The sequence below is a fragment of the Pelecanus crispus genome, chromosome 6 (assembly GCF_030463565.1).
Source record: "Pelecanus crispus isolate bPelCri1 chromosome 6, bPelCri1.pri, whole genome shotgun sequence".
In the NCBI taxonomy this organism is placed as follows: Eukaryota; Metazoa; Chordata; class Aves; order Pelecaniformes; family Pelecanidae; genus Pelecanus; species Pelecanus crispus.
The window spans coordinates 49091018-49116897 of NC_134648.1; the positions used below are offsets into that span (position 1 = coordinate 49091018).

A 25880-nucleotide genomic window follows, 5' to 3' on the forward strand; every position below is an offset into this window, starting at 1 on the left:
GTCAGGAGTCAGTACCTCCGATTACTCACCAGCTAACCTGCTAGTGTTCTGGACTCCAGATGAACTTAAAGTCATCCAGCCTGTGCTCCGGTTCTCATTCACAAGCTTTTCTTTGCAACTGCTCAGGCTAAAGAGAATTAACAGCATGCTTCCAAAACAAAACACAGCCACCAGAGCAGCATCAGAAAGCCTCCCACTGCTGCCAAACTCAAACCAGATCCTTTGATAAGCATTTCTTTAGCTGCTGATGCTGGCATATGCAGTCTCTCTCCCCCAAACCCTTGTTTCTGCAGCTGGGGCATCTCTCAGCACATTGATATAACTGTTGATGCAGCTTTGCAGTGAACCAGATGAGGGAACTGCTTCACTAAAAAATAACCCAACTAAAAGAAACATTATTTTGTTTAATAACACAGCAGTACTAGCATAATACTTCAGGCATTCAGAAGACAAGGAAAATTGCAGAAAACTTCGAACAACACTGCTCCCTAAAGAAATGCTCAAGCTTTAGCATCAGCCACATCATTTTCCACTGACCGTTATTTCCCAGTGGTTACCTTTTGTTCTTCTCTCTCTGTTGCATTTTGACACTTCTCAATCTTCCACTGCCGCATGAAATCTCGCAGATACCCAAAGAGAGTGAGAACACCATAGCCTACATAGGTCAGCACAGCAACCAGCATTGGTGTTTCTTCAAAAGCTTCATTGAAAGGCCTTTTGTATAATCCTCCATTGTGCACAATATGGTTTATCTATAGTAAAAATTTAAAGAGAGGCAGTTGTGAGATACTCATTCAAGAAATGACAGGTAGGCATTTCAGAGTAGTCCCTGGCCCTCTGATCAGCTATAAGCTCTGCATCCCCCCCAGCCCAGCTCAAAATACTTCCAGCTAGGTTCAGCCATTACTAATAAATACTGTCAGTCTCCATATACAAGGTTGCTAAGTTGTTGATATACCCAAAGTCACAGTTACCAATTTAGTGCAGTTTAATCTAACATCTCATTAAAGTTCCTCAGCCTGCAAAGCTACATAGAGAGCATCACTTACATCCAGGCCAACCAAAATGAAAAAACTGCCTTCCCCCTTCACCAAGAACTAGGTAGGCACAAATAACAGAACAGTGAGGCTTCCCAGGTTCACTACAGGGAAAAACAAAATAGAAACAAATAGTTTTATTAATGTAAACAATGTATTCTCAGGATTATGAGAATTGAAAAAGTAACTGGAAAATATAAAACCAGACTCAACTTTGGAAGCCTGTATTACTGTAACAAAACAAGCATAATCTATGTGTCTCCATAGCCATTAGCCTAAAGATGCTGACGTAAACACTGTACTCATCCATGAGGTGGACATGACACCACAAACAAAAAAGTCATTGTATACACAGTCTCAACATTGCATGTATGTCAGCACATAGAACAAAGCAAGGCTTTCTGCATAAAATCCACACTAAAAGTCATCTTGCTACTTACACACCATCTCCTGAAGCTAAGAGTTTGACTAGTTGTATAATAGATGTGTATGTCCATCTCATGAGCAATTACTTTAATACATAATATGTGATTATTACAGAAAAACTTCACAGCTACAAGGCAAGGGCTCACTCAACATAACACTGGTGGGAAAAACATCACAGTTTTAACTAGACTACCTGTTCAAAGAATTAAGTTAAAGATCAGATCTCAAAAGTCAATGTATCAAAACATAGAAACCCAGCCATTAGATGCAAATAGCTATCTGTATTCCTAAAAGTTATAGAATGGCTACCCTATAATAGATTAGCTACACGTGAAAGAGTACTCTCCAAGACATAAATCCCCTACCTGTAGCATCAAAGCTGACAAGTCTTACTCCTTGCAGAACAGATTTATTTTTGCCAGTACTCCTAGGCTTAGGAATACTACAACCTATTAGGTAATCTAAACAGATTAAGATTGGCATACAATTCTGCAGCTCCCTGGTATCCAAATATATTATGAAGGATGTTGCCAGACATGCACGGGAGTAGCTAGAAGCCACGAAGGAAACCAAGATAATATGTTTCAACGAATGCCTATATTAATAACACCACCACACTGAAAAGAGGGCTAGGACAAAGACGTATCTAGGATGCTGCTCAAATTTCTCTGTACTCAAATTGCAGCTTATAGCCAGATAGAATAAGAAATGTACTTTAAAAAAATATGCTAATCAAAGAAACATCAACACCTAGGAAAGAGGTTGATCCTAAATACATCAAAAAAGGACAACAGCAAATAATTAATGAGGGGTGGGGGCCAGCAGATAGAATAAAACCAGTTATTCACCTATGGTACTCATACTATCACATGAGAAAGGAAGCCAAAGTTGTGCTAACCTCTGTAACAGCTGATGAATCAATAAAGGCACACATACTTGGCTGGCCTCACCAGACACTGCATTATTTGGGAAGTGACACCTGATCACCTCAGCTGCTAGAGCAAGTCTGTATTTCAAGCCTGGCATTAATACATTGAAAGTAATTTTTCAGAAGCAAGGGTCTGCTCTTAGGATACAATTATGCTATAGCTATGCAGTCACCGACTATAAACTGCACCAGCACCTTCCTCCTGATACTCATTTCTACCTCTTCCCTTTTGCCAACATGGACATCCAGAACAAGTTTTAACCACAGCAAATCCTCAATTTGGTCACTGTAGTTGCAGGGACTTTAGAATTGGTGCAAGCATGGAAACAAAACAGCAAAGACACAGTAGAAACTTCTCTTTCAGCAGCAGCACTTACCCCAGATGCAGATAACTAACTTGCAGCATTTTGAGGCCAGGTTTAACACTGAAGTAGTTTTAAAAACATACTACGTACAGTGGTGGCTTAAGTTAGAAAATTACCATGCTTTGGAACTGGTGTAGGAACACTCACCACATTGCAGCTCAGATGATGGCAATTTAACACTTTAATGCAGGGCACAGGTTCATACACCATTTTCTTCAGGAACAGTGCCAGCCAAAGGATCTGCCCCTGCCCCACTCGCTCCCACTTTGAGCCATCTGCATCACCCTCTGGCTTGCACAACTAAGGCTAATCTGATTTTCAGCATAGCGTCCCTCCAACACTGAACTGATCCTGGTTGGAAATATAACGGTTTGCAGAAGGTTATTTATCAGACCCTAATAGTCTTTACAGCACCGCTCCACAAACTCATTCGATAGATCTCAGCAAACAAGAACCAGCAGCTGTTGGGGAGAGGAGAGGCAGCAGCACCATGACAATCAGCAGACTCAGTGAACCAACATTGCAGAGGAAAAACCACGAAAGCTTTCTCTTCTCTACTACTCTCGAGATGGCTTAACTGTATCACTATGGCTCCAATTCATGAAACCACAGAATTTTATTGCATCCAGATGTGAGAAAGATCACGCACCAAAGCTCCAATTACTACAATTTCACAGACTGATGAATTAAAGTTTAATTCTGTGTCCTCACACTGACAGAGCAGGCTGCGAATAGCAGCTATTCAGGAGCAGGCACACAACAGACCTACTACCTGTGGCTGTCTGCTAGCAGCTGATTTGTGGATAAGCAGACAGAAAACTGGTAGTGGCTACTTCACAAATTACCTAGCATCTAATAAACAGCTTTTAATCAAAGCTTTTAATGTCTTTCTCAAGTAACTGGAAGTTCATCTGGAAGAAAGGAAACGCTGCATCCTAAGGGTATGGATTTGAGGTTACCCAATACCAAAAAAAAGCTACTAAAAAAAAAAAAAAAAGAAAGAAAAAAACCAACAAACCAAACCTAGACAATTTTAATCAGAACAAAAGCACACCAATTTTTTTCCAGGCCTTTAGAGGTCCCTCTGCTTGTGACAAATGCTAAAACTAAACAAGTTTTTCCACATGGTCTAAAACATTTCACTGAGAAAAGCCCTTTTGGGAATACCTGTATTGATTCAACACATAATCAATTTCACCTCCCAGTGTTCTACAAATGTGCTTATACATCCTTATACTCTCATGTCAGCTACCACATAAGTTGAGAAGCTTCTGTGCTAGCCTATCTGAACTGAGCGTTAAAGAAATACTCTGAATGCAATTCCACGGACTTTTCACAAAGCACACGATGACTATAAATACACTCTGTCTCTTCTACAGGCAATTCTATTTGTAGCCACATTTTAGATACAAACCTATTCGTTTTTCCAAGAAGGTCTTATGAATCTGCACATTAGCTTTCAAATGAAGGCTTACATGCTGCAAGCTCCAAGCCTGCTGCCAAGAAGCAGCAAGTTCAGTTCCAGAGACCAAGAGAGAAGGTGGCTACAGCTTAATGATTCATTTCCTTTTCGGGGCGGGGGTGGGGAGGGAGGGCAGGCAGAGGAAGCATGCAAGATAAGCCTTTTATTAAGACTTTCAAAAAGTCTTATAACAATGATGCCATCCAGAGGGACCTGGACAAGCTTGAGAAGTGGTCCCATGTGAACCCCATGAGGTTCAACAAGGCCAAGTGTCCTGCACCTGAGACAGGGCAACCCCTGGTATCAATACAGGTTGGGGGATGAAGGGATTGAGAACAGCCCTGAGGAGAAGGACTTGGGGGTACTGGTGGATGAAAAGCTGGACATGAGCTGACAATGTGCACTTGCAGTCCAGAAGGCCAACCATACCCTGGGCGGCATCAAAAGAAGCGTGGCCAGTAGGTCGAGGGAGGTGATTCTGCCCCTCTGCTCTTGTGAGACCTCCCCTGGAGCACTGCGTCCAGCTCTGGGGTCCTCAGCACAAGAAGGACATGGATCTCTTGGAGCAGATCCAGAGGAGGGCCACAAAAATGATCAGAGGGATGAAGCACTTCTATGAGAAAAGGCTGAGAGAGTTGGGGTTGTTCAGCCTGGAGAAGAGAAGGCTCTGGGGAGACTTTATGGCAGCCTTTCAGTACTTAAAGGGGGCTTATAAGAAAGATGGGCACAAACATTTTAGCAGGGCCTGTTGCGATAGGTCAAGGGGCAACTGTTTTAAACTAAAAGAGGGTAGATTCAAACTAGATATAAGGAAGAAATTTTTTACAATGAGGGTGGTAAAACACTGGAACAGGTTGCCCAGAGAGATTGTGGATGCCCCATCCCTGGAAACATTCAAGGTCAGGTTGGACAGGGCTCTGAGCAACCTGATCTAGTTGAAGATGTCCCTGCTCACTGCAGGGGGGTTGGGCTAGGTGACCTTTAAAGGTCCCTTCCAACCCAAACCATTCTATGATTCTATGAAAGAGAGCCATGACTCTTGGAACAAGACTATACTGTGTATCTAAGTGGAGACTACAAAGAAAAGTCAGGGTTCACTTAAGCATGTGGTTCAAAAAAGCAGGTTACCTACATCCCTCCTTCCTGTACTGCCCAGACCGCATGTACACAGTAGAGCACCATCACATTAAGAAACTCGACTGCATGAGAAAAATCAGAGAACACTGCCCAGAAGACAGCAAAGAGATGGCATTCTGAATTAGCCAAAGGCAATGCCTGTGTTGGGCCAAGCTCTTTGGGAAACAAATCCCATAAACCAGATTTGTAACAGTTACTGAGCAGCAGCATCATACAGCTACAGCCAAAAAAGACTGTGTTGGTCTAAGCAGAACACATCAGGAAGTCTGATTATAATCATCTCCGCAACCTGGTAACAAACAGTTCCAATTCACAAGACATTACATTACAAAATTGACTTCAGATTTAGTTCATCCTGCAAATTAGAAGCATTATAAGTAGCATGTCTAGTTGTTGTGGTTTAGCCCCAGCCAGCAACTAAGCACCACGCAGACACTTGCTCACACCCCCTGCCCCGGTGGGATGGGGGAGAGAATCGGAGGAGTAAGAGTGAGAAACACTCCTGGGTTGAGATAAGAACAGTTTAATAATTGAAATAAAGTAAAATAGTAATGATAATAATAACAACAATATAATAATAATATACAAAGCAAGTGATGCACAATGCAATTGCTCACCACCTGCCAACCGATACCCAGACAGTTCCTGAGCAGCGATCGCTGCTCCCCAGCCAACTCCCCACAGTTTATGTACTGAGCATGACATCACATGGTATGGAATAGCCCTTTGGCCAGTCTGGATCAACTATTCTGGCTGTGCCCCCTCCCAGTTTCTTGTGCACCTGGCAGAGCATGGGAAGCTGAAAAGTCCTTGACTAGCATAAGCAGTACTCAGCAACAACTAAAACATTAGCAAGTTATCAGCGTTATTCTCATACTAAATCCAAAAAACAGCACTATACCAGCTACTAGGAAGAAAATTAACTCTATCCCAGCCAAAACCAGGACACTAGTACAGGCAGAGGATAGGACTGTGGATGTACACACATGCAGCACAAGCACACCCAACGTGATGTTCTTACACAGCTACTGCACGAAGTTATGCTTTCAAGACCACGTTGGCCTCCAGAGAGCATCAGATCTTGCAGTGCCTTAAGGCCAGTTACCATCAGAATGAGACTCCAGCTCCACAGACAGAAAAGGTATTTCTGCCTATCCCAAGTTACTCAAATTCTTTAATGACATACATGGAAAACATCTCACATAACACCTCTTTTGCAGTTACCTTAGCATGATTACAGGTCATCCACCATTAGGGACAAAACAGTGTAATCTACACAAAAATAGTTCTCATTTAAGCCACCCCCCTGAGCATAAATTCACACTAGAATATATCCAATTGCATGCTTTATTGATTACAACCTCCACTATCCTACTAGATGTGAAGATAACTCCTTTATCAGAGCATTAAAAAAATTGCAATTCATAAACAGCAGCTAGCAGTAAACTTGCTCTTACTAGTACCTTTCACCATTCTCCTTTTTCTAAATTTGGACAGTAGGATCGTCAGAGGAGGACCATCATACCTCACTCTGTCACAGATTTTCAAAGAAGGTAAAATGAAACCAGCAAACAGATACAGACTTTAGTGTTAAATGTGCTTTCACTGCCAGCACCCAAAACAGGTCATGTATGAGATTGGCATTATTCTGAACCTGACTTTCTTTTCATTAAAAATTTATTTCTCAAAACCAATAGGAAAAAGGGTTTTCAATTTATTTGTTATACCTGTGTCAGCACACAACTTGGATAAGAACTCATCCTAAACAAAGACAGCATGGTAGAAATTGGTAGATGCAAAGCAGTGCTCAAGAAGCCAAACACTCTCAGACTGAAGGGTACCACTCAACTTTCAAAAGCATTAGAGAAGAAGTTTCGTGAGAAGACAAAAGCCATGCTTAAGCACAGGAACATTTGCAGACACTACTGTAGACAACACACAGGATTTATCACAGGAATCTGGGTACATACCTTGCATGGCAGGCTGCTGTGGTTTAACCCAGCGGGCAGCTAAACACCACACAGCTGTTGGCTCACTGCCCCCCAGTGGGATGGGGGTGAAAATTGGGGGGGGGGGGGGGGGAGTAAAACTTGTACGTTGAGATGAAGACAGTTTAATAGGACAGAAAAGAAAGGGAAAATAATAACAATGATAAAAGAATATACAAAATAAGTGATGCACAATGCAATTGCTCACCACCCACTGACCAATGCCCAGCCAATTCCTGAGCAGCGGACCCTCGAGCAGCAGACCCCCGGCTTTTCCCTAGTTTATATACTGAGCGTGACATGATATGGTATGGAACATCCCTTTGGTCAGTTGGGGTCAGCTGTTCCAGCCGTGTGCCCTCACAGCTTCTTGTGCACTCCCACCCTACTCACTGGTGGGGTGGTGTGAGAAGCAGGAAGAGGCCTTGACTCTGTGTAAGCACTGCTCAGGATCAGTGTGTTATCAACATTCTTCTCATCCTAAATCTAAAACACAGCACAATACCAGCTACTAGAGAGAAAATTAACTCTATCGCAGCCGAAACCAGGACAGTATCCACCCCTTATTCTACACCATCTATGTCATGCCCAGGTCCCACACTTTCCAATACATCCCAATTAATCACCAGCACCTTTCCTGTATTTTATATACACAGATATCATTCCCTTAGTCTATGGGCTATCCCTCTAAAATGACCATTGAGTTCATTTAGTCCTTGACTTTGGGCTCCATCTGTTGTAACAGTCCATCAGGGCAGGAGAGATGGTGTGTGGTGCTGGACTGTTGCATGCTGAAGCCAGTTCTGGTTCTGTCACCACTGCACTTGTCTGGTTCTATCATTGCTGCATTTTGCTCGGTTTAATCAAAATTCATTCTTCATTAATCTGGGTGATTCTGACTGTAATACCATTGATATGGCATATAGCAACCATAGTAGTGATGCCATATAGTAGTGTATAGCAATTAACATCATACAATTCAGTTCATTGGCTATTCTCACCCAAAATCAAATCCCCTTGAGGTACACATCAGAATTCCCCATCCTTCCGCATTACCCACCAAATGCACCAAGGTCCTTGAGCAAAAGCAATCCCACCGACAGATTTGCATTTGCCCAAGGCAGGAACAACCCAGACTGTCTTCCCCAGCATATTTTTTACGTGCACTACAGGGACTTTATCCCCTTCTACAGTACGTAGAAGTTTTGATGGGCAGGGACAGCTCAATTGGCAGATACCCTAGTGTTGACTAACCAGGTGGCTTTTGCTAAATGGGTATCCCAATGTTTGAATGTCCCAGCACCCATTGATCCCAGTGTAGTCTTTAACAGTCCACTGTATCGTTCAATTTTCCTGGAGGCTGGTGCATGATAGGGGACGTGATATACCCACTCAATGCTGTGCTCTTTGGCCAAGGTGCCTATGAGGTTGTTTCAGAAATTAATTCCGTTGTCTGACTCAATTCTTTCTGGGGTGCCATGTCACCATAAGACTTGCTTTTCAAGGCCCCAGGATAGTGTTCCAGGAGGTGGCATGGGGCACAGGATGTGTTTCCAGCCATCCGGTGGTTGCTTCCACCATTGTAAACACATAGTGCTTGCCTTGGCGGGTTTGTGGGAGTGTGATATAATATGCCAGGCCTCCCCATATTTATATTTCAGCCATCACCCTCCATACCAGAGAGGCTTTAACCGCTTGGCTTGCTTGATCGCAGCGTATGTTTCACATTCATGGATAAGCTGTGCAATAGTGTCCATGGTCAAGTCCACCCCTCAATCACGAGCCCATCTATATGTCGCATCCCTTCCTTGATGGCCTGACATGTCATGGGGCCACCAAGCTATAAATAATTCACTCTTATGTTGCCAGGCCAGATCCACCTGAGCCACTTCAATCTTAGCAACCTGATCTACCTGCTGGTTATTTTATTGTTCTTCAGTGGCCAGGATCTTGGGTACATAAGCATCTATGTCAGGTACTTCTACAACCAGCTTCTCTACCCGGGCAGCAGTATCTTGCCACAGCGTGGCAGCCCAGATGGGTTTGCCTCTGCACTGCCAGTTGCTCTGCTTCCATTGCTGTAACCACCCCCCACAGGGCATTTGCCACCATCCATGCGTCAATATAGAGATAAAGTACTGGCCATTTTTCTCGTTCAGCAATATCTAAAGCCAGCTGGATGGCTTTCACCTCTGCAAACTGACTCAATTCACCTTCTCCTTCAGCAGTTTCTGCGACTTGTCATATAGGACTCCATACAGCAGCCTTCCACCTCCGATGCTTTCCTACAATACCACAGGACCCATCAGTGAACGGGGCATATTGCTTCTCATTTTCTGACAGTTTATTATACAGTGGAGCCTCCTCAGCATGTGTCACCTCCTCCTCTGGCGATATTCCAAAATCTTTGCCTTCTGGCCAGTCCATGATCACTTCCAAGATCCCTGGGCAACTGGGGTTTCCTATTTGAGCCGTGACCCACTTACTCCATGTAGCATCAGTTGCATGATGTGTAGAGGGGATCCTCCCTTTGAACCTCCAGTCAGGGTGCCAGGAGGAGCTGTGCATCAGCACCAACCACTTCCAAAGCAGCTCAAACACCTTCATATGCTGCCAAAAACTCTTTTTCCGTTGGAGTACAGCAGACCTCGGATCCTCTGTATCCCCGACTCCAAAACCCCAGGGGTTGACCTTGCGTTTCCCCTGGCGCTTTCTGCCAGAGGCTCCAGGTAGGGCCGTTCCCCCCCAGCTGCAGTGTAGAGCACATTTTTTACATCTTGTCCTGCCCAGACTGGCCCAAGGGCTACTGCATGAACTATCTCCTGTTTAATTTGTTCAAAGGCTTGTCATTGCTCAAGGCCCCATTTGAAATTGTTTTTCTTCTGGGTCAGCTGATAGAGAGGGCTTACGATCAGACTGTAATTTGGAATATGCATTTTCCAAAAACCCACAATGCCTAGGAAAGCTTGTGTCTCCTTTTTGCTAGTTGGTGGGGACATAGCTGTTATTTTGTTGATCACATCCATTGAGATCTCACGGCATCCATCTTCCCATTTTATTCCTAAAAACTGTGCAGGTCCCTTGACCTTAGTTTATTTTATGGCAAAACCGGCCTTCAGAAGGATTTGGACTATTTTCTTCCCTTTCTCAAAAACTTCTTGTGCTGTATTGCCCCACGCAATGATGTCATAAACGTATCGCAGGTGTTCTGGAGCTTCACCCTGTTCCAGGTGCCATCTGGATCAATCTATGGCAAATGGTAGGGCTGTGTTTCCATACCTGGAACAGTAGATTGCAGCTGTACTTGATGCCCCTCCAAGTGAAAGAAAACTGTGGCCTGTACTCTGCTGCCAAAGGGATTGAGAAAAACGCATTAACAATATCAATTGTGGCATGCCACTTGGCTGCCTTTGACTCCAGCTCATATTGAAGTTCTAGCATGACCTGGCTGGAGGCAGGGCCCCTCTAGTTCTGGTCACAGTATTTGTTACTCACTTCTTGTAAATACGAATCAGAAGTCCCTTTATTAAGATTAGGAGTAAGATCAGCCCTTCTATTCTGTCTGGGGAATTGCCCACTGGAAACTGGAGCAGCAATTTTCCTGGAAGAACCCCCTTTTGTGATTGTTTTTTCTTGCAACTCACATATCCGTGCCTCTAGGGTTGAGGTAGATTTTCCATCCTGCCTCCTCATGTCCTCTCCATGGTCACACAGGTAAAACCACAGGGTGGCCCATGGTGTGTATCCACTATATCCTCTCTCTTGAGCACAGGGACGCTTACTTCTAATGGCCAAGATACTGGTCTGTACAGGTGAGGAGTAGGATGTATCCTCTTTGAGTTGCTGGAACTCTCAGGACAGTTTCTCCACAGCTGAGACACAAGCCCACAGAGAGGAAGAGAGACTTTCTTCGCATTGCCGGAGTTGGCCAGCCAATTCATCCACCATTTGCCCTTCTCCATCTTTCCAGGTCATTACTGCCAATGAGTTGGCATATGATGCTTGTGCACTCCATACAAACTTCCGCTACATGGGTCATGTGCACTTGACTTTATCTGGATCTTTGGATAACTGCTTGTTGTCTAGGTCATCATAAATCACCTCCAGCACAGCTAATTCCCTCAGGTAGTGGATACCTCTCTCCATGGTGGTCCACTTGCCTGGGTGACATATAACACCTTCCTTGAAGGGATACCTTTCCATCACGCCTGACAGGAGTCGCCTCCAGAGCCTGAGGGCTTGTGTCCCTTTTCCAATCACTTTGTCAATGCCCCCTTCCCTAGAAAGGGATCCCAGCTGCTTGGCTTCCCTACCCTCCAATTCCAGGCTACTGGCCCCATTATCCTAGCATCAGAGCAGCCAAGATACTGAAAGTTGTGGTAATGAAGGAGGAAACATCATAGAAGGTAGCGAAGGTGCCATTCTGTATTTCCTCCACAAAAAATCTCTCAGAGGAAGAGGTATAATTGCTAACTGTCTCCATGAGGTGGTACCCAAAGTACAGTAATGGCTTCAGTACAAAGCCCAAATACCAGATTAAGCTCAAGACCAGTGTTTTAATAACAAATCTCCCAAGCAAAACATCACTAATCACTGCAGAGCACAACAAACTGCAAAAACCAACACCAATCTTTAACACGTACAGCAAAAGAAAGAGCATGGTGCAGATCAGATAAACGGACATTGAGAACAGATGAATCAATATTGTGACTGGCAACTGTTAACAGATATAAATTCCTTAGCAAACTCTGGTTAATCTGTTATTGTCTCAAACTCTTCATGCCCCATGTTGGGCACCAAAAAGGACTGTCGTGGTTTAACCCTAGCCAGCAACTAAGCACCACACAGCCACTTGCTCACTCCCTCTGCCTCCGGTGGGATGGGAGAGAGAATCAGAAGAGTAAAAGTGAGAAAACTCATGGGTTGAGATAAGAACAGTTTAATAATGAAATAAAAAAAAAAAAAAACAACCAAAAAACCACCAACTCCACAAGCCTACACAAAGCAAGTGATACACAATGCAACTGCTCACCACCTGCCAACCAATGTCCAGCCCATCCCTGAGCAGCGGTCACTGCCCCCTGGCCAACTCCCCCCAGCTTATATACTGAGCATGACGTTATACGGTATGGAATAGCCCTTTGGCCAGTTTGAGTCAGCTGTCCTGGCTGTGCCCCCTCCCAGTTTCTTGTGCACCTGGCAGAGCATGGGAAGCTGAAAAGTCCTTGACTAGCATAAGCAGTACTCAGCAACAACTAAAACATTAGCAAGTTATCAGCGTTATTCTCATACTAAATCCAAAAAACAGCACTATACCAGCTACTAGGAAGAAAATTAACTCTATTCCAGCCAAAGCCAGGACAGTCAATTAAAATATTTGAAGGAGATCGCAGTTTTTTCTAGGTCAGGCAATTTTCTGTTCACTTCAGTTTTATGTTACTGACACAATAAATGCAGTCAGTCAAAAAGCCAAGCAAGAGGCAGAAAGTAATAATTTCTTTCCTCAGGTCTGATGCAAGCCTCAGAGTACATGCTACAAACTCTAAGGCGCACATTTTTACAGGGGTAAAACTCTCCTGCAATCCATGAGTTTATCTCTGTAACCACAGAATAACCAATGTTGGAAGTGACCACCTCCAGTGGCCATCACGTCCAACCCCCAGCTCAAAGCAGGTCTAATTACAGCAGGTTACCGAGGGCTGCATCCAATCTAGTCTTGAACACCTCCAAGGATAGAGGTTCCACAACCTCTCTGGAAAACTTCTTGCAGTATTTCACCACCTCATGGAAAAATTATTTTTCCTTATATGTAATCAAAATTTCCCATCCTTCCAAATTACATCTGTTGCCTCTCATCATATTGCCACACACTTCCAAGAGTCTGGCTCCATCTCCTCTATAACCTCCAGCCAGCTAGTTGAGCCTTCTCCTCCTAAGGTTAAGGAAACCCAGCTCTCTCAGCCTCTCCTCATACCTCATGTGCTCCAGCCTCTTCTGCTTCTTGGGGGCCCTCCACTGGGTTCACAGATTCATGTGGCTATGTCAGCATCTTTCTGGGGAGCTCAAAACTGGACACAATACTCAAGATGCAGTCTCACAAATGCTGAGTAAGGGGGAATGATCATTTCTTCGTGAGTAAGTTCATGAGATTTCGTTCTTTAGGATAATTTTTTTTTCTTTTTATCAGAAATATTTGCATTTTAAATTTGCACACAGATGTGAAAAAAACCCCACAATTCTGTACTCAAATTCCTTTTTATACCAGTAGATAGGGCAGTTATTTAACATCTTTACCTTGTCTTAACCTTCATCTGAAGCAAGAGCTTATTCACATCGCTGCTAGCACTAACTCACTGTAACAAGAAAAACTTCCAGTATTTGTTGCACTCATCTTCAGAAGCGTGCTCTCCCAAAGAAGTTACACACTAACCTAAACTCCAGCAAAAGCATCTATAAAATCAAGATGAAGCCATCATTCCCATGCATCCTGAAGCATCTCACAAGATGAGCCTACAAGCAGTATGATTGCTCCCTCTAAAAAAAACAAAACACAAATCACAGGACCACACAAGCCATTTTTAGCATACACACACCAAGGCTTTCAGAACAAAAAAAATCTACACTACTCATTTTAATAGCTGTAAGAATTCAGGACTTCTGACAGTTTCAAAGGAACACAAATCCTGTAGGCCTCCCACTCTCTTCAACCAAAGTACTCCTTGTCTTCCTGAGGAAGTAGTACGAGACGAAGGTTTACAGAAGCATGTATGCAATAAACTATCTGGAGATCGCTATGGTATGACATTTCAAGACCTTCTAGAAACATCAGGGAAATTAAAATTGGTTTATATCATTCCAGCGCCTATCTAACTGACTTGGAGATACCACACACAACAGAAATTAAGAACTCAATATCTAAAACCTATATTGCAATTATTTTTTTAGTTTGACATTATTTCTTCTTCAAATTCTAGAAGCATAACAGAACCATTCTAAGGTGAGAAGCTCAATTAAGGAGTCCAAAACCCCACATTACTAAAAATCTGTTCACAATAATAGGTAGATTCCAGTAAGTTATCATGGAAAATAAGGGCACCTTGTCCCATTAAATATGTTCCAATCTCCCTATTTTAAGCAAGAATTTTTTTTTTTTCAGATGCAGTAGTAGAAAACCATTAGCGGTTTGCTTCAGAGCAAAACACTCCAATAGAGAAATACATTCCAGTTTAAAATTGCACTGCAGAAAGAAAAAGCAATTTCCCCTGCACTCTTTATTATTCCCACAAGTGTCTTGATAGATCCTAAATACCATTTTTCTACTGAACTCACTTAACACTCTCTCCAACAGACCAGAAGGACATAAAAAGCAGAATCATGCACAACCTGAAGAGGTAACTTCTCTGCTCTTTTATTTAGATTTGCTTTCTTTCTCCTGGCTGTGTTCATTTCCTCACGTCATGACAATACCCTTTGAGATGTCAGGCTTTCATCTTACATAGTGCAGTATTACACTGAAGCATCAAACCTGTTTTGAACCCATCCATAGATTACTATTCTTCCTAACCATGCACTTCCTTAACTGTACAGTCAGAAATAAGTTACTGACTTTTCTCCAATATCCCACAATTTTTAACCGCTAGATGGTTCTTCAACCTCTTTTAATTAAGGTGCTTATAGTGAGTTTGTTGCATTCACTGAATTTGAATCTCTAAACAGATTAACTGTTGGCAGAATCAAAGCAATTTGAACACAGGACTTCCCAGGAAAGCAAAAGAAAGAGCTGTTATTTATCTTAGTATTTCAGCAGAATGTTTTTTTAATATGCTGAAACCCTAGCTTCAAATGATTACTTTCCTAGCCACTGATGATATTTCATTAATCTCCAAGGTAGCCAAAATCAGTTACTGCACAGTCTTAGTAGGCAGCAAGTTCCCCTCTCCTCTTACCAAAGGGAAGGATTAGCAGTTCAGATCCCAGCAGGAGACAAAGCAATACAACCTATTTAAAAATCAAGGTGAACAATTTCACCGTCTTCTGCTCATGCTGGAATAACAGTAAAGAGCCCACGCTATGTTAAATATCAATCTCTCTCTGTGAAGGGAGTTTTAAGGAAAGCCTGAAATCTGTGTCATAAGGATAATACCCTTGAATCCAAACATTTTTTTAGGGTAAAAGAAAACCCAGCACCACCAAACAAACCAAAAACCCCACAAATCTTACGTACTCAGGTAATCACAGCAGAGATGTCCTAGGTAGGGGCAGACTCCTTTTTTCACAGCGTTAAAAATGGGTAAAGCTTTCCTGCACTATCAAGCCCTACAGGAGGGCATGATGATGTACTACCCTGTCTCTAATCTCTCCTCTCACAATCTCCAGGCTTTTCCAGATAAATCGCCAGTGACTGCAACACTTCTTTATACCAATGGCTTTCCTTTCCTCTCCTCTTCCCATCAATATATCCATTTTATCTAGATCTCTTCTTGCCTCTTACCTCTCTCAAGGAACGTGCCATAGGCTTTCTTGCAAAAGCACCTTTTTCCCCCTCATCCTTACTTTTCTGTTTCTTTCTGCTAAATAGGAATTGCACTCTCACATGTAAGCTGCCTCCTTTTTGGTACCTGATTACTTTGCATTCCACAGATCTCTTCACTTGCAGATTCTCAAGTGTTGTATGTGGTATGTACGTAGTATAGATATATACATACACAGACAAACGTATTCAACACACGGTAAGCATTAACATGTTCCCCTTCTCCTGTGTAAAGGCCCAACAACCAAAATTCAAAAGCCAAAAGGCCAACCAAGCAGCCAAATCTGTGATACATCAGCAACCATACCTTTCGCAGCTCTATGCTCCCATCACTGATGCCATTTGAGAAAGCTATACACGGCTAGTACCCCTGAACAGTTACTTCTTCCAGTCAGGTTCTAACATTCAGACCCTCATTTTGAAAGTTAGCAATCTGGCCCACATAAAATTATGGAGAAAAGAATGCAAGACTCCTAACTATAAATCTCTGCTTGACTAGCAAGCAGCTACCAGAAAGATATAAAACTTTCTTATACTCTTCTTACATCCCCTGACAACGCTGCTACACTTTGGCTTTTTGCTAAGATTTCTCACGACCACTTCTCCAATGAGCCTTCCCCCCCTTTAGAAATAGTTATCTCAAACACCTCAGGCTTCCAAGACATATTTGAGTGTAGTATCACACACAAATTACTAACTGAACAGAATGTCTCATAAGAAAGCAAGGTCTTTTTTAAGCTTCCTCAGTTTGACATTGATGGTTTTTCCATTCACATGCTGCATCTCCCATGTTTTCCAGATACACAGTTGAACAAAATCTGTGAGGAAAAAGCTTCCTTACCCGACTTTTCTGTTCTTCTGAAGCAGAAGAGCCTAACTGTATTCAGACCTTCTTCTTTAAAAAGCGCAGATGGGGAAAATACTCACAGAAGAACACTCGCCACCACCATACTTGGTCTTAGTGCAAAGATTTACACCTATGGTTTTACAGACGGCAGTGCTTGGTGTTTGCAAGGCAAGACTACCAGTGCCATAGCTCCCCGAACCAGTTACAAGCTGACACTACTGCCAAACGAAGGTATTGTACCCTCCTCCTCCATTTGTTCACTCCCAATACTGGGCTATCACCTCCCAAGTGCCAGGCCAAGACTATAAGCATCCATCCAGTGAAAGAAATACAGTAAGTGTCCTGGGTTAAAGTTAACTTGGGGAAAAAAAAAAGTTTTATCCTGCATCAGCTCTCAATCTGGTTCATGCAGTGACTGCACAAGCCTACACTGGAAAAACAGAAGGGGCAGCACAGGAGTGAACACAAGGAGCAACAGGAGGGATGACAATGGAGGAAAGCTCTTCTCAAGCAGCTTTAGGTGTCCAAGGAAACACGACCTATTCCATACTGCTGGGACTGCCTTCACGAGAACCATTACGTACCTCACACTACAACACAAAAGTTTAGTGTTTTGCAGAGAAACAACTGGAAGTCTGAAAGCACAAATACACACCCGCATCACAGGGTGTTAATACAGCTAGATGGGAAGTGCTGCATCAACCTTTAACTCTTCCGCAGAGTGAAGCCCCTACTCAAGGCTACTTGTACCCGTAGCCCTATGCATTGCACCTGTAACAATACAACAGCGGTGAAGAACTGCTAAAATGTTTCCTTCTAAAGCACAGCCCTATTACGTTATAGCGAGGTTTAAATTTAAAGCTTTGCTGCTAACAAAAGCCTTGCAATAAAGGTATAGCAATGACTTGAGGGCCAGCCGGCTCACCCCGAGTTACCAGCCTGGCGAACAAACACCCACCAGGCGCGGCCCCCCGAGGCAGGCCCGCGACCGAGGCGCTGCCCGCCCTCCCCAGGCGAGGGCCGGGGGGCACAAACCCGGCCCCCCCCACCAGCGAAGTTTTGCCGAACTCCCCAACAGCCACACCTCGGTGGCTTCCCGGAGCCCGCCTGCCGCCGCGGCGGCGTGGGGGGCGGCTGCAGGCTCCCCCGCTCCCCAGCCCACCCGGGGGGGCACTGGCGGCTCGCCCAGAGGGACGAGGCAGGGGGCGGCGGCAGCGCCCCGAAGCACCGAGGCGGCGCTCGCCTGGAGGAGAGCCCCGGGGGCAGCCCCCGGCCGCGCCGCGGGCGGCCCCACAAGCCCTGGCCGCCAGCGGAGCCCCCGAGACGGGCGACCACCCCCCGCCCCGGTGCCGGCCCCGCCCGGCGGCGGAGGGCGCCCGCAGCGCACACCTGGGTGTCGGGCGCGGGCAGGCCGCGCACGTAGCCGTTGCGGACGGCGCCGTGGGCCGCGCCGCTGCAGCCGTTGGCGCGGGGCTGGGCACCCGGCGCCGCCGCAGTCCGCTCGGGCCGCTCCATCCCGCCGGTTCCGCTCCGCTCCGCTGTGCCCGCCCCTCCCGGCCGCGCCGCACCGGAAGCGCGACCGCCGCTTCCCCCAATCGCCGGCGGGGACGTCACGCTCGGGGACGGGCTCCGCAACGACGCATCAGCGCGCGTGCGAGCCTGGCGGCCGGGGCCAGGGAGAGGGGGCGGGGCCCGGGGGGCCCGAGCCCAATGAGAGCCCCGTACGCCACCCAGATGGGATGGGAGAGAAGTGAGGGAAGGGGTCTGCCCAATCGCAAAGCAGAAAGCTCGGAGGGAGGTGGAGCTAGAAGGTGAAAGTTGTCCAGTCACTTGGCAGAGATGGAACCGGGAACGAAGAGAAGGAGATGAGCTAGCCAATCACAGCGCGAGGTTGAGGGAGGGGCACGAGCGAACAGCGGGGGTCCGTCCAATGACAGGAGGGAGAGGCAGGCGGGTGGCTGAGGCGGCAGCCAATGGGCGAGTGCCGGGGCGGTGTCGCGGGACAGGCTCGCGGGACAGGGTGTGAGGCGGCCCAACGGTCGCGCCGCGTGGCGGGCCCGCTGCCAGAGGCTGCGCGGCCTTGGGCGCGCCCGGCTGGGCCCCGGCTGGCGGGGGGCGGGTGCGGGGCCGCCCTGTAAACGCTTTCCCCGACGCGAACGAAGAGGGCAGCGCCGCGGGGTGCGCGGGCTGGTGCTGCTTCCGTTACCGACGGCGGCCCTTCCCTCAGGGCACCCCGGTCGCTGGAGCGGGGAGAGGGCCAGGGTGGGATGAGGCAGCCGGGGAGGCCCTCGCCTGCCCTCGCTGCTCCGAATCGAGGGAGCTGAGTGAAGCGGGCCTTTGAAGACCCGGGGCGTTGCCCCAGGACGCGCAGGCCTCGGGCGGCGTTGTGGTGGGCTGTGTGGAAGATAAAGTAACCCGTCGCAAGCCTGATGGGAGAACCCCTGGGGGAAACTATCTGAATGGCTTTTTAGGAGGTCAGACTTAATTACTATAATGCCCTTTCCTGCCTAGGATCGACTTGGGAGAGATGTATCTTGGCTCAAGTCCACCTGGGTAATGAAGGACCTGATAGGAGACCCTGCAGACAAGCTCCAGGCAGAGCTTAAGTCAATAGGATTGAAATTTGGGCTTAAAGATAGGCATATGCTTGGCTGCCTTGCTGAGCTAGTATCCCTGACAGCTGAAGTTGCCAATCTGTTAACTCTGCCTGTGGCTGGGTTTAAAAATAATCATGTATTTGGCTATGAATATGAGTATTTTCTGACAAGGTTTGGAAATACATACTTCATTCAAAGACCAGGTAAACTAAACACTGTGTTTAGTTCAGGGGTAGGTATTATCAACCTTAGTAAAGTTTGGGTTACCAAACATTGCATAGGCAACACCAGAGGGAAGGTGCTCTGCAAAGCATCTGTATTTGTGCACTGTCTATTATACAACTGTATACATCTGGTGAGGGAGTGGGAAGGGAAAGGTATCAGGAGGTTTCCAAGTTGCAGGAGTGTTAATTGATAGGAAGGAAACAGCTGAACACACATATACTGAAGAGATGGAGGAGTATGGCCTTTGATTTCTCCAGTGTGATCAAGAGGGGAGGGCTGTGGTGTTTCTTAGAATGTAACTTGAAACAATCAGAACAAATCCCAGTTAACACAATGGAAAGTCAACAGGTTTAAGCAGATGAATTTGAGAGAATAGTCTCATCCTTTTCTTTCTAATTTGCTACTATTGATAGTTATTTTGCTGTATTATAGTCAAATCTTGGAGCCTCTGCCGTGGATCTCATTGCAAATTCAATATGAACAGGGACTTCATAACAAAAGTGAATTGGCTTCTGTGAAAGACAGTCATTTTTCTTCCCTCAGGAAGAATTGGGAGAGCTTTGCAGCCTGGTTTCAGCCTATTTGTAGGCAGCAGTATGTGTTCAGTACAATTCATATCTCTGGGTCACCTTTGGACAAGAGGGCTTTTTGTAATGAGGGGTAGAAACACAGGTTCAGGGGTAATAAGTGCAGGCTGGGTGTGAGACCTTGTTCCTTTTCTTGCTGTCTGCGGCCGCTCCCAGATCTTGACTGCCACTGCAGCAGGTACGGACTTGCCTGAGAAGCATTCTTTCTTCACCTGGTTTCGATATGCAGTGAGGCAGAGCCACCAGCTAAGATGGGATGGGCCATGTCCCACAAACTTTACTTTTGTTTTCTTTTTTTTTCCAATTCTCTCCCCCATCCCACTGGGGAGGGGGGTGTGAGCGAACAGCAGTGTGGTCTTTAGCTGCGTGCCAGGTTAAACCACAACAGAAGTGTACTAGGGGACCACATGCTGTAGAACTTTTTTTGTAGGATTTTTTCCCCCGTTGCCATAGTTGGCTGTTGGCATTTTCCTCCTGTCTTCTCTCCCTTTGAACAGAACGGATTGAATTATACTGACCAGTTTGTGCCATGGGGTGCAGGTAGTCCACCAACCTGCACTCTCAGGGCGTGTGTGGGGCAGCACCCTCCACTCCGTGCCCACCTGCGTACGGAGGAGTTTCATCTGCTAATGCCTTACTTCTAGAGAGGATAAGCTGCTTCACCTGCCTGGCGCTGGATCTCGCTGCCATGTTACCTGCTCAGTTGGAGTCCGAACCCCTTCCACATGTAGGTACCTGCAGACTGGTTACTTCCTCTGTCCTTAAACCCAGCTAGCACAACCCCTTGCAACGCAATGGTTTCAGTTTTGGTTAGGAAACACAGGAAGAAAAACCAAGGGACCCAGGGGTTAACTCAGGCAGGACTGGGCAGTCTCACACAGCGGCTGCCCTGCACATGGGACCTCACCAACACAGTGAGGCCAGGACCCACCCTGCCCTCAGCGTGGGGCCAGCGTAACCTGCTGTTTGAGGGGCATCTGGCCCCTCCTGGCACAGCGCAGGGGGCAGGGAAGGCTATGCTCACCCTGGGGCTGCGGTGACAGAAGAGTCCAGGATATCCGGGGAGACAAGTCCCAGCATGGGGGTGCCATCCCAGGGCACAGCTGCTGCCACAGGCAGCACCGAGTGCGTCCCACAGAGCTGCCGGAGTCACTCCTGCGGGCAGCTCTGATGTGTTTCTGTGTTACACATGAGACACCTGTGTACACAGGTGGCTGCAGCTTGTGCCTCTGGACTATGCAGTTGCAAAACAGAGAGGCCAAATAAACTCAGAACAGCACATTCCAGCTCTAAGTTTCCTTTTAGGTCTCAAGGATGCTATTCCTGTGAGCTGGCGGAGCAAACGGCCTTACTCAGCCAACTGAATGAAGCAAAGGACTGTATAAAAAAATTTAATGAGTCAAAAGGAAGAGCGGACTGTAAGTAACAAGTCAAACGGTCAGGGATTGCTGCACAGCAGGCTCATATCTAACAGAGAGCTTACATCACTGACATGAGTCAACCAGCAGTGTTTCTAACCATCTGTAGGTTTGGGGATCACAGAGTAGAGTTGTGAAGTTTGGAGACAGCAGATTCAGGAAGACAGGCAAATTCAGGAAGGAACAATTGGGTAACGACTGGGACAGAGAGGTGTGGCAGAAATATTTTCCGCTCCAAGGTCCCGGAGAGAACAAGGGCCTTCTGCGCTGATAAGAGATAGTCAGAACTCATCACTGAGATGTGACCGAGGGGAAGAATTTCCTTCGAGAAAGGAGAGAGTTGATAACTGACACAAAATAGGGTATGTGAATGATGCCAGCTATGCAGAGAGTCTTGATGGAAGGTCTCAAGGCAGCTATAGTCAGAAATAAACCTAAGTCTTTGGCTTTTATATTTGCAATGCAGAAACAGAATAAGCCGTGGCTCAGCCGTTGCATTCAAGGCAGTTAATAGCAGGCAGGCTGCTCTGAGAGGGAGCAGTCTACATTCTTCAGGTGCCTTTCCTCTTCTTCATCTTCAGTCTCCAGGTGCAGGCTTAAGTAAGCACAAAATGAGTGCTGACGGTGTAATTGAAAAGGCTGCAGTTTGGGCAGACCAATGCAGTGCTGTCAGGTGGGTATTGTTTCTGTTTCCTGTTTTTCTTTTACAGTTACAGCAACCTGCGCTGCAGGGACTCTGCTGGGAAATGACTCCAGGGGAGCAGAGAACCTTGGGTTTTAGCTTGGGTCTGTACGGCAGAATGCCTGCCTGAAGCATAGGAGAAGAATTAGCAGAAGTGTGTGGTTTAGTAGAGTGGGAGAGACAGGCATGGGAATGAACGGCTGAGATGGGATCAGTTATTTTGTCATTCCTGGCTTATGGTGGCTTTTGTAAATCGAAATACGGCCTGGCAGAGTCTGTGGTCAAGATACAGGAGTACTGGCAGAATGGAGGTGCATTCAGTGCATATTTACTTGGGCAGCAGTGGTTGGAAGCAAGGTAATCTCAGTAGCTTCTGATCTCGTTATTTGGTTCCTGTGATAGGTTGTTAATCACCCATACTGCCTCAGTATGAATGTCCATCCTCCATGGACATTCATTGTCACTCATGCCTATTGCCGCTCAGGTTGGCAAGTGGTGAAGCAGTGTAGTAGAAACTTTCTTTAGATCTCGGGTTCAGTTACTTTCTGACAGTGCTTTGTGCATCTACACAGGCCTCAGTCCCTTAGGTTCAGGGCTCCCTAGTGCATCCATTACTAGCCCCTCCACCTCAAACACATCTGGGATTTGACCTTGCATAGTTGACGTGATGGGGCTCCTGTTTAATGACTCACTTATTTGTCTCCCTGTCTCTAGCAGTGAATATAGTCCCGTGGCTGTAACCTATGACCAGGGTCTCTGCCTTTCCTGCCACCCATGTTGGGTGATATTGAGCCAACGAGTTCATTTTGTTTGTGCCTTGCTTTCTTAGTCCATAAAATGAGAGTAGTGAGACCATTACCCTCCCTCTCCCCTCCCCATCCAGGATGAAGTGAAAGGCTGCATCTGTGCGGTACAAACAAAGCCCTAATTTACATGTAAATGCTTGTGATATCGCTGTAGCAGCAGAGTTGTAGCAGTGAAGCCCTCCTTGTGTGCAGGCAGCTTATGTCAGCAGAATAGGGCTCTTTTTTGAGCAGAACTTTTCCAAGCACTGTCAGCTATATCAGCAAAAACATTGAATACCAATATAACTGCATCCTCATTAGGACCAAGAGCCCCATGGTATTTTAATTCCTTACTTCTTTTTAGGTGTTTAAATACTTTTGAGGATCTGGGCCTACGACTTTTGGCACTATGGAGGTGACCCCAACCCCTCGTCTCATCAGTACTCTGGCGAACAGGTTCAGAGCAGATGTGGCCTCACTCTGTCAATGGCTGCAGAGCGCTCTGAGAAACTCTGGTAAAGGGCACTGAGTCTGGCAGAGCGCAATCAGGCTGCTATGGCTGACTTCAAGGAGGACCACAACTGCTGCTGCTTCTGACAATGTTATTGGTACTGCAGGAGACTGGGCAGGTTCCTCCTTATTCACCTGGTCCTGTGTGAAGAACAGAACTAAAACCAGTGTTCCCTTGAAAATGTGTCTTTGTTGATAGTTTTCTTTTCATCCCTTTCTGATGCTATTACAGAGGTGGCGCGTGAGAAGACAGCATACTGTAGAAAAGAAGAGAGACAGCAAGGACAGTACTCTGGCACCTGAGCAGTGACCAAAACTTAGCTTGGAGAAGGAAGGAAGGAAGGAAGGAAGGAAGGAACAGTTTGTCCGCTTTCCAGGTACCAAGCACAGTTCTGCAGGTTCTCATTCTCCTGCCTCTCCTCTTTAGAAAAACTGGATAAAGGGAGAGAGACAAGTTGACAAAAGACACGGTGTCATGGTTTAACCCCAGCCAGCAACTGAGCACCACACAGCTGCTTGCTCACTCCCTGCTGGTGGGATGGTGGAGAGAATCAGAAGAGTAAAAGTGTGAAAACTTGTGGGTTGAGATAAAGACAGTTTAAGAGGTAAAGCAAAAGCCGCACACGCAAGCAAAGCAAAACAAGGAATTCATTCCCTACTTCCCTCAGCAGGCATATGTTCAGCCATCTCTAGGAAAGCAGGACTCCATCACATGTAACAGTTATTTGGGAAGACAAAAACGCCATTGCTCTGAACACCCACCCCTTCCTTCTTCCCCCAGCTTTAGATGCTGAGCATGATGTCATATGGTATGGAATATCCCTCTGATCAGTTGGGGTCAGCTGTCCTGGTTGTGTCCCCTCCCAACTTCTTGTGCACCCCCAGCCTACTCGCTGGTGAGGTGGTGTGAGAGGCAGAAAAGGCCTTGACTCTGTGTAAGCACTGCTCAGCAATAACGAAAACATCCCTGTATGATCAACACTGTTTTCAGCACAAATCCAAAACATAGCCCTATACCAGCTACTGTGAAGAAAATTAACTCTGTCCCAGTCAAAAGCAGTACGCATGGCTAAAGGAGTTTTTTTTTAATGCTCAGCTTTCTACCTGCAGAGTGAGTCAGTTCAACTCATTGATCCAACGGAAAATTTTCCCATGGAAAATTGACTAGTTTTCCTTCAGGTCGGTGAACTGAACTGACTTGGTGGCTGAGGGAAGGTGGCCATAGATTAGATGTAAGGGAAACTACCCATTCTGTGCAGTGAATTGCTTGAATTACAAATCTGGTATTGGAGGTGATGGGAGCATAGAAAGAACCAGCTACCTGAAGAGAAAAAGCTCAGTACAGCAAAACAGAAGGCTGCTGCCTCTCCTTTTGACAAGGATATTATTATTTGGATAGAAGAGAGAGAAGCTTTGCCATACAGTGCAATGGGGTGAGGGAGAAATTGAACAGAATCCTTAACTTCCCATAACTATGTAGTTAAAAATTTTCCCTTCAAAAGCAAAGTAAGTAAAAACCATGCTTAACTTGAGGAAGAGAAAGATGTTAGAGGCTGTGTGCTACCCTAGGGGAAGTCTGCCCCAGGACTAGGGATGAATACTTGGGCTCCCATCAGAGAGACAGCGTGACGCCACGGGCAGGCCACGCACTGAGCGCTCGAGTTGTCTTTCCTGCTCCCGCTGCTCGCAGCGTTCGTGTTGATCAGCATCAGCCAAACAGGGCAGCAAAGCTGGCTCTGTGCTTGCCCCCCAAGTGCAGGGGAGAGACATCTGCGCCCGACAAGTGTAAGAGGCAACTATGGGAAATGTCAATATTCACAGGAAAATAACATCTCCAGTGAAGATGTTGCAGGCCTGAGTGGCTGCTGTATCAGGCATGGCCATAAGAGGGAAGTGTATGCTCAGGCATTAGGTGTCTTTCTCCAGGCTGGAGCAAGCCCAGCTGGGTTGGTTGTGGGCTCTGCAAGCAGCGTGGACTCTGCCTGGGTCCCACCTCCTGTGCAGGGCTAAAAGCAGGGCCTGTGCCTCTGGAGGCACCTGAGCTCAGCCACAGCTGGGCATGCAGGTAGCGATGATGGGAATGGGGAGAGAGAGGAGCGGGGATGGGGAGGTGAATTGCCATGTGCAGGTGGCTGTCACCTCCTGGAGGTGGGGGAAGATGAGATGTGCAACCCTGACCAGTCCTGTGAGAACTGGGGCTGCCTTGGCCAGAGATGCGGGGGAGCCAGGTGGGAAAATCTCATTTCAGTTGTATCCTCACACATGCACATCAGATCACTGGTTGAATTAGCTGGATCATATTCAGATTAGGGCATTCAGGCTTGAGGATGGTGATGTTGAGGTGCTTTTAGGAGGG

General features: G+C 46.2%; 1 protein-coding gene across 1 annotated transcript in view; it reads right to left on the bottom strand.

Moving 5' to 3' along the window:
- Positions 1-18235, bottom strand: part of SPTLC2 (serine palmitoyltransferase long chain base subunit 2) — an 82735-nt gene extending 64500 nt beyond the window's left edge. Inside the window, exons 1-2 of the mRNA XM_075712633.1 lie at positions 18110-18235; positions 558-752 (exon numbers count right to left, since the gene is read on the bottom strand). Of these exons, the coding sequence (XP_075568748.1) occupies positions 558-752; positions 18110-18235 (321 nt within the window). The remainder of the gene's footprint in view (positions 1-557; positions 753-18109) is intronic.
- Positions 18236-25880: the final 7645 nt, after the last annotated feature.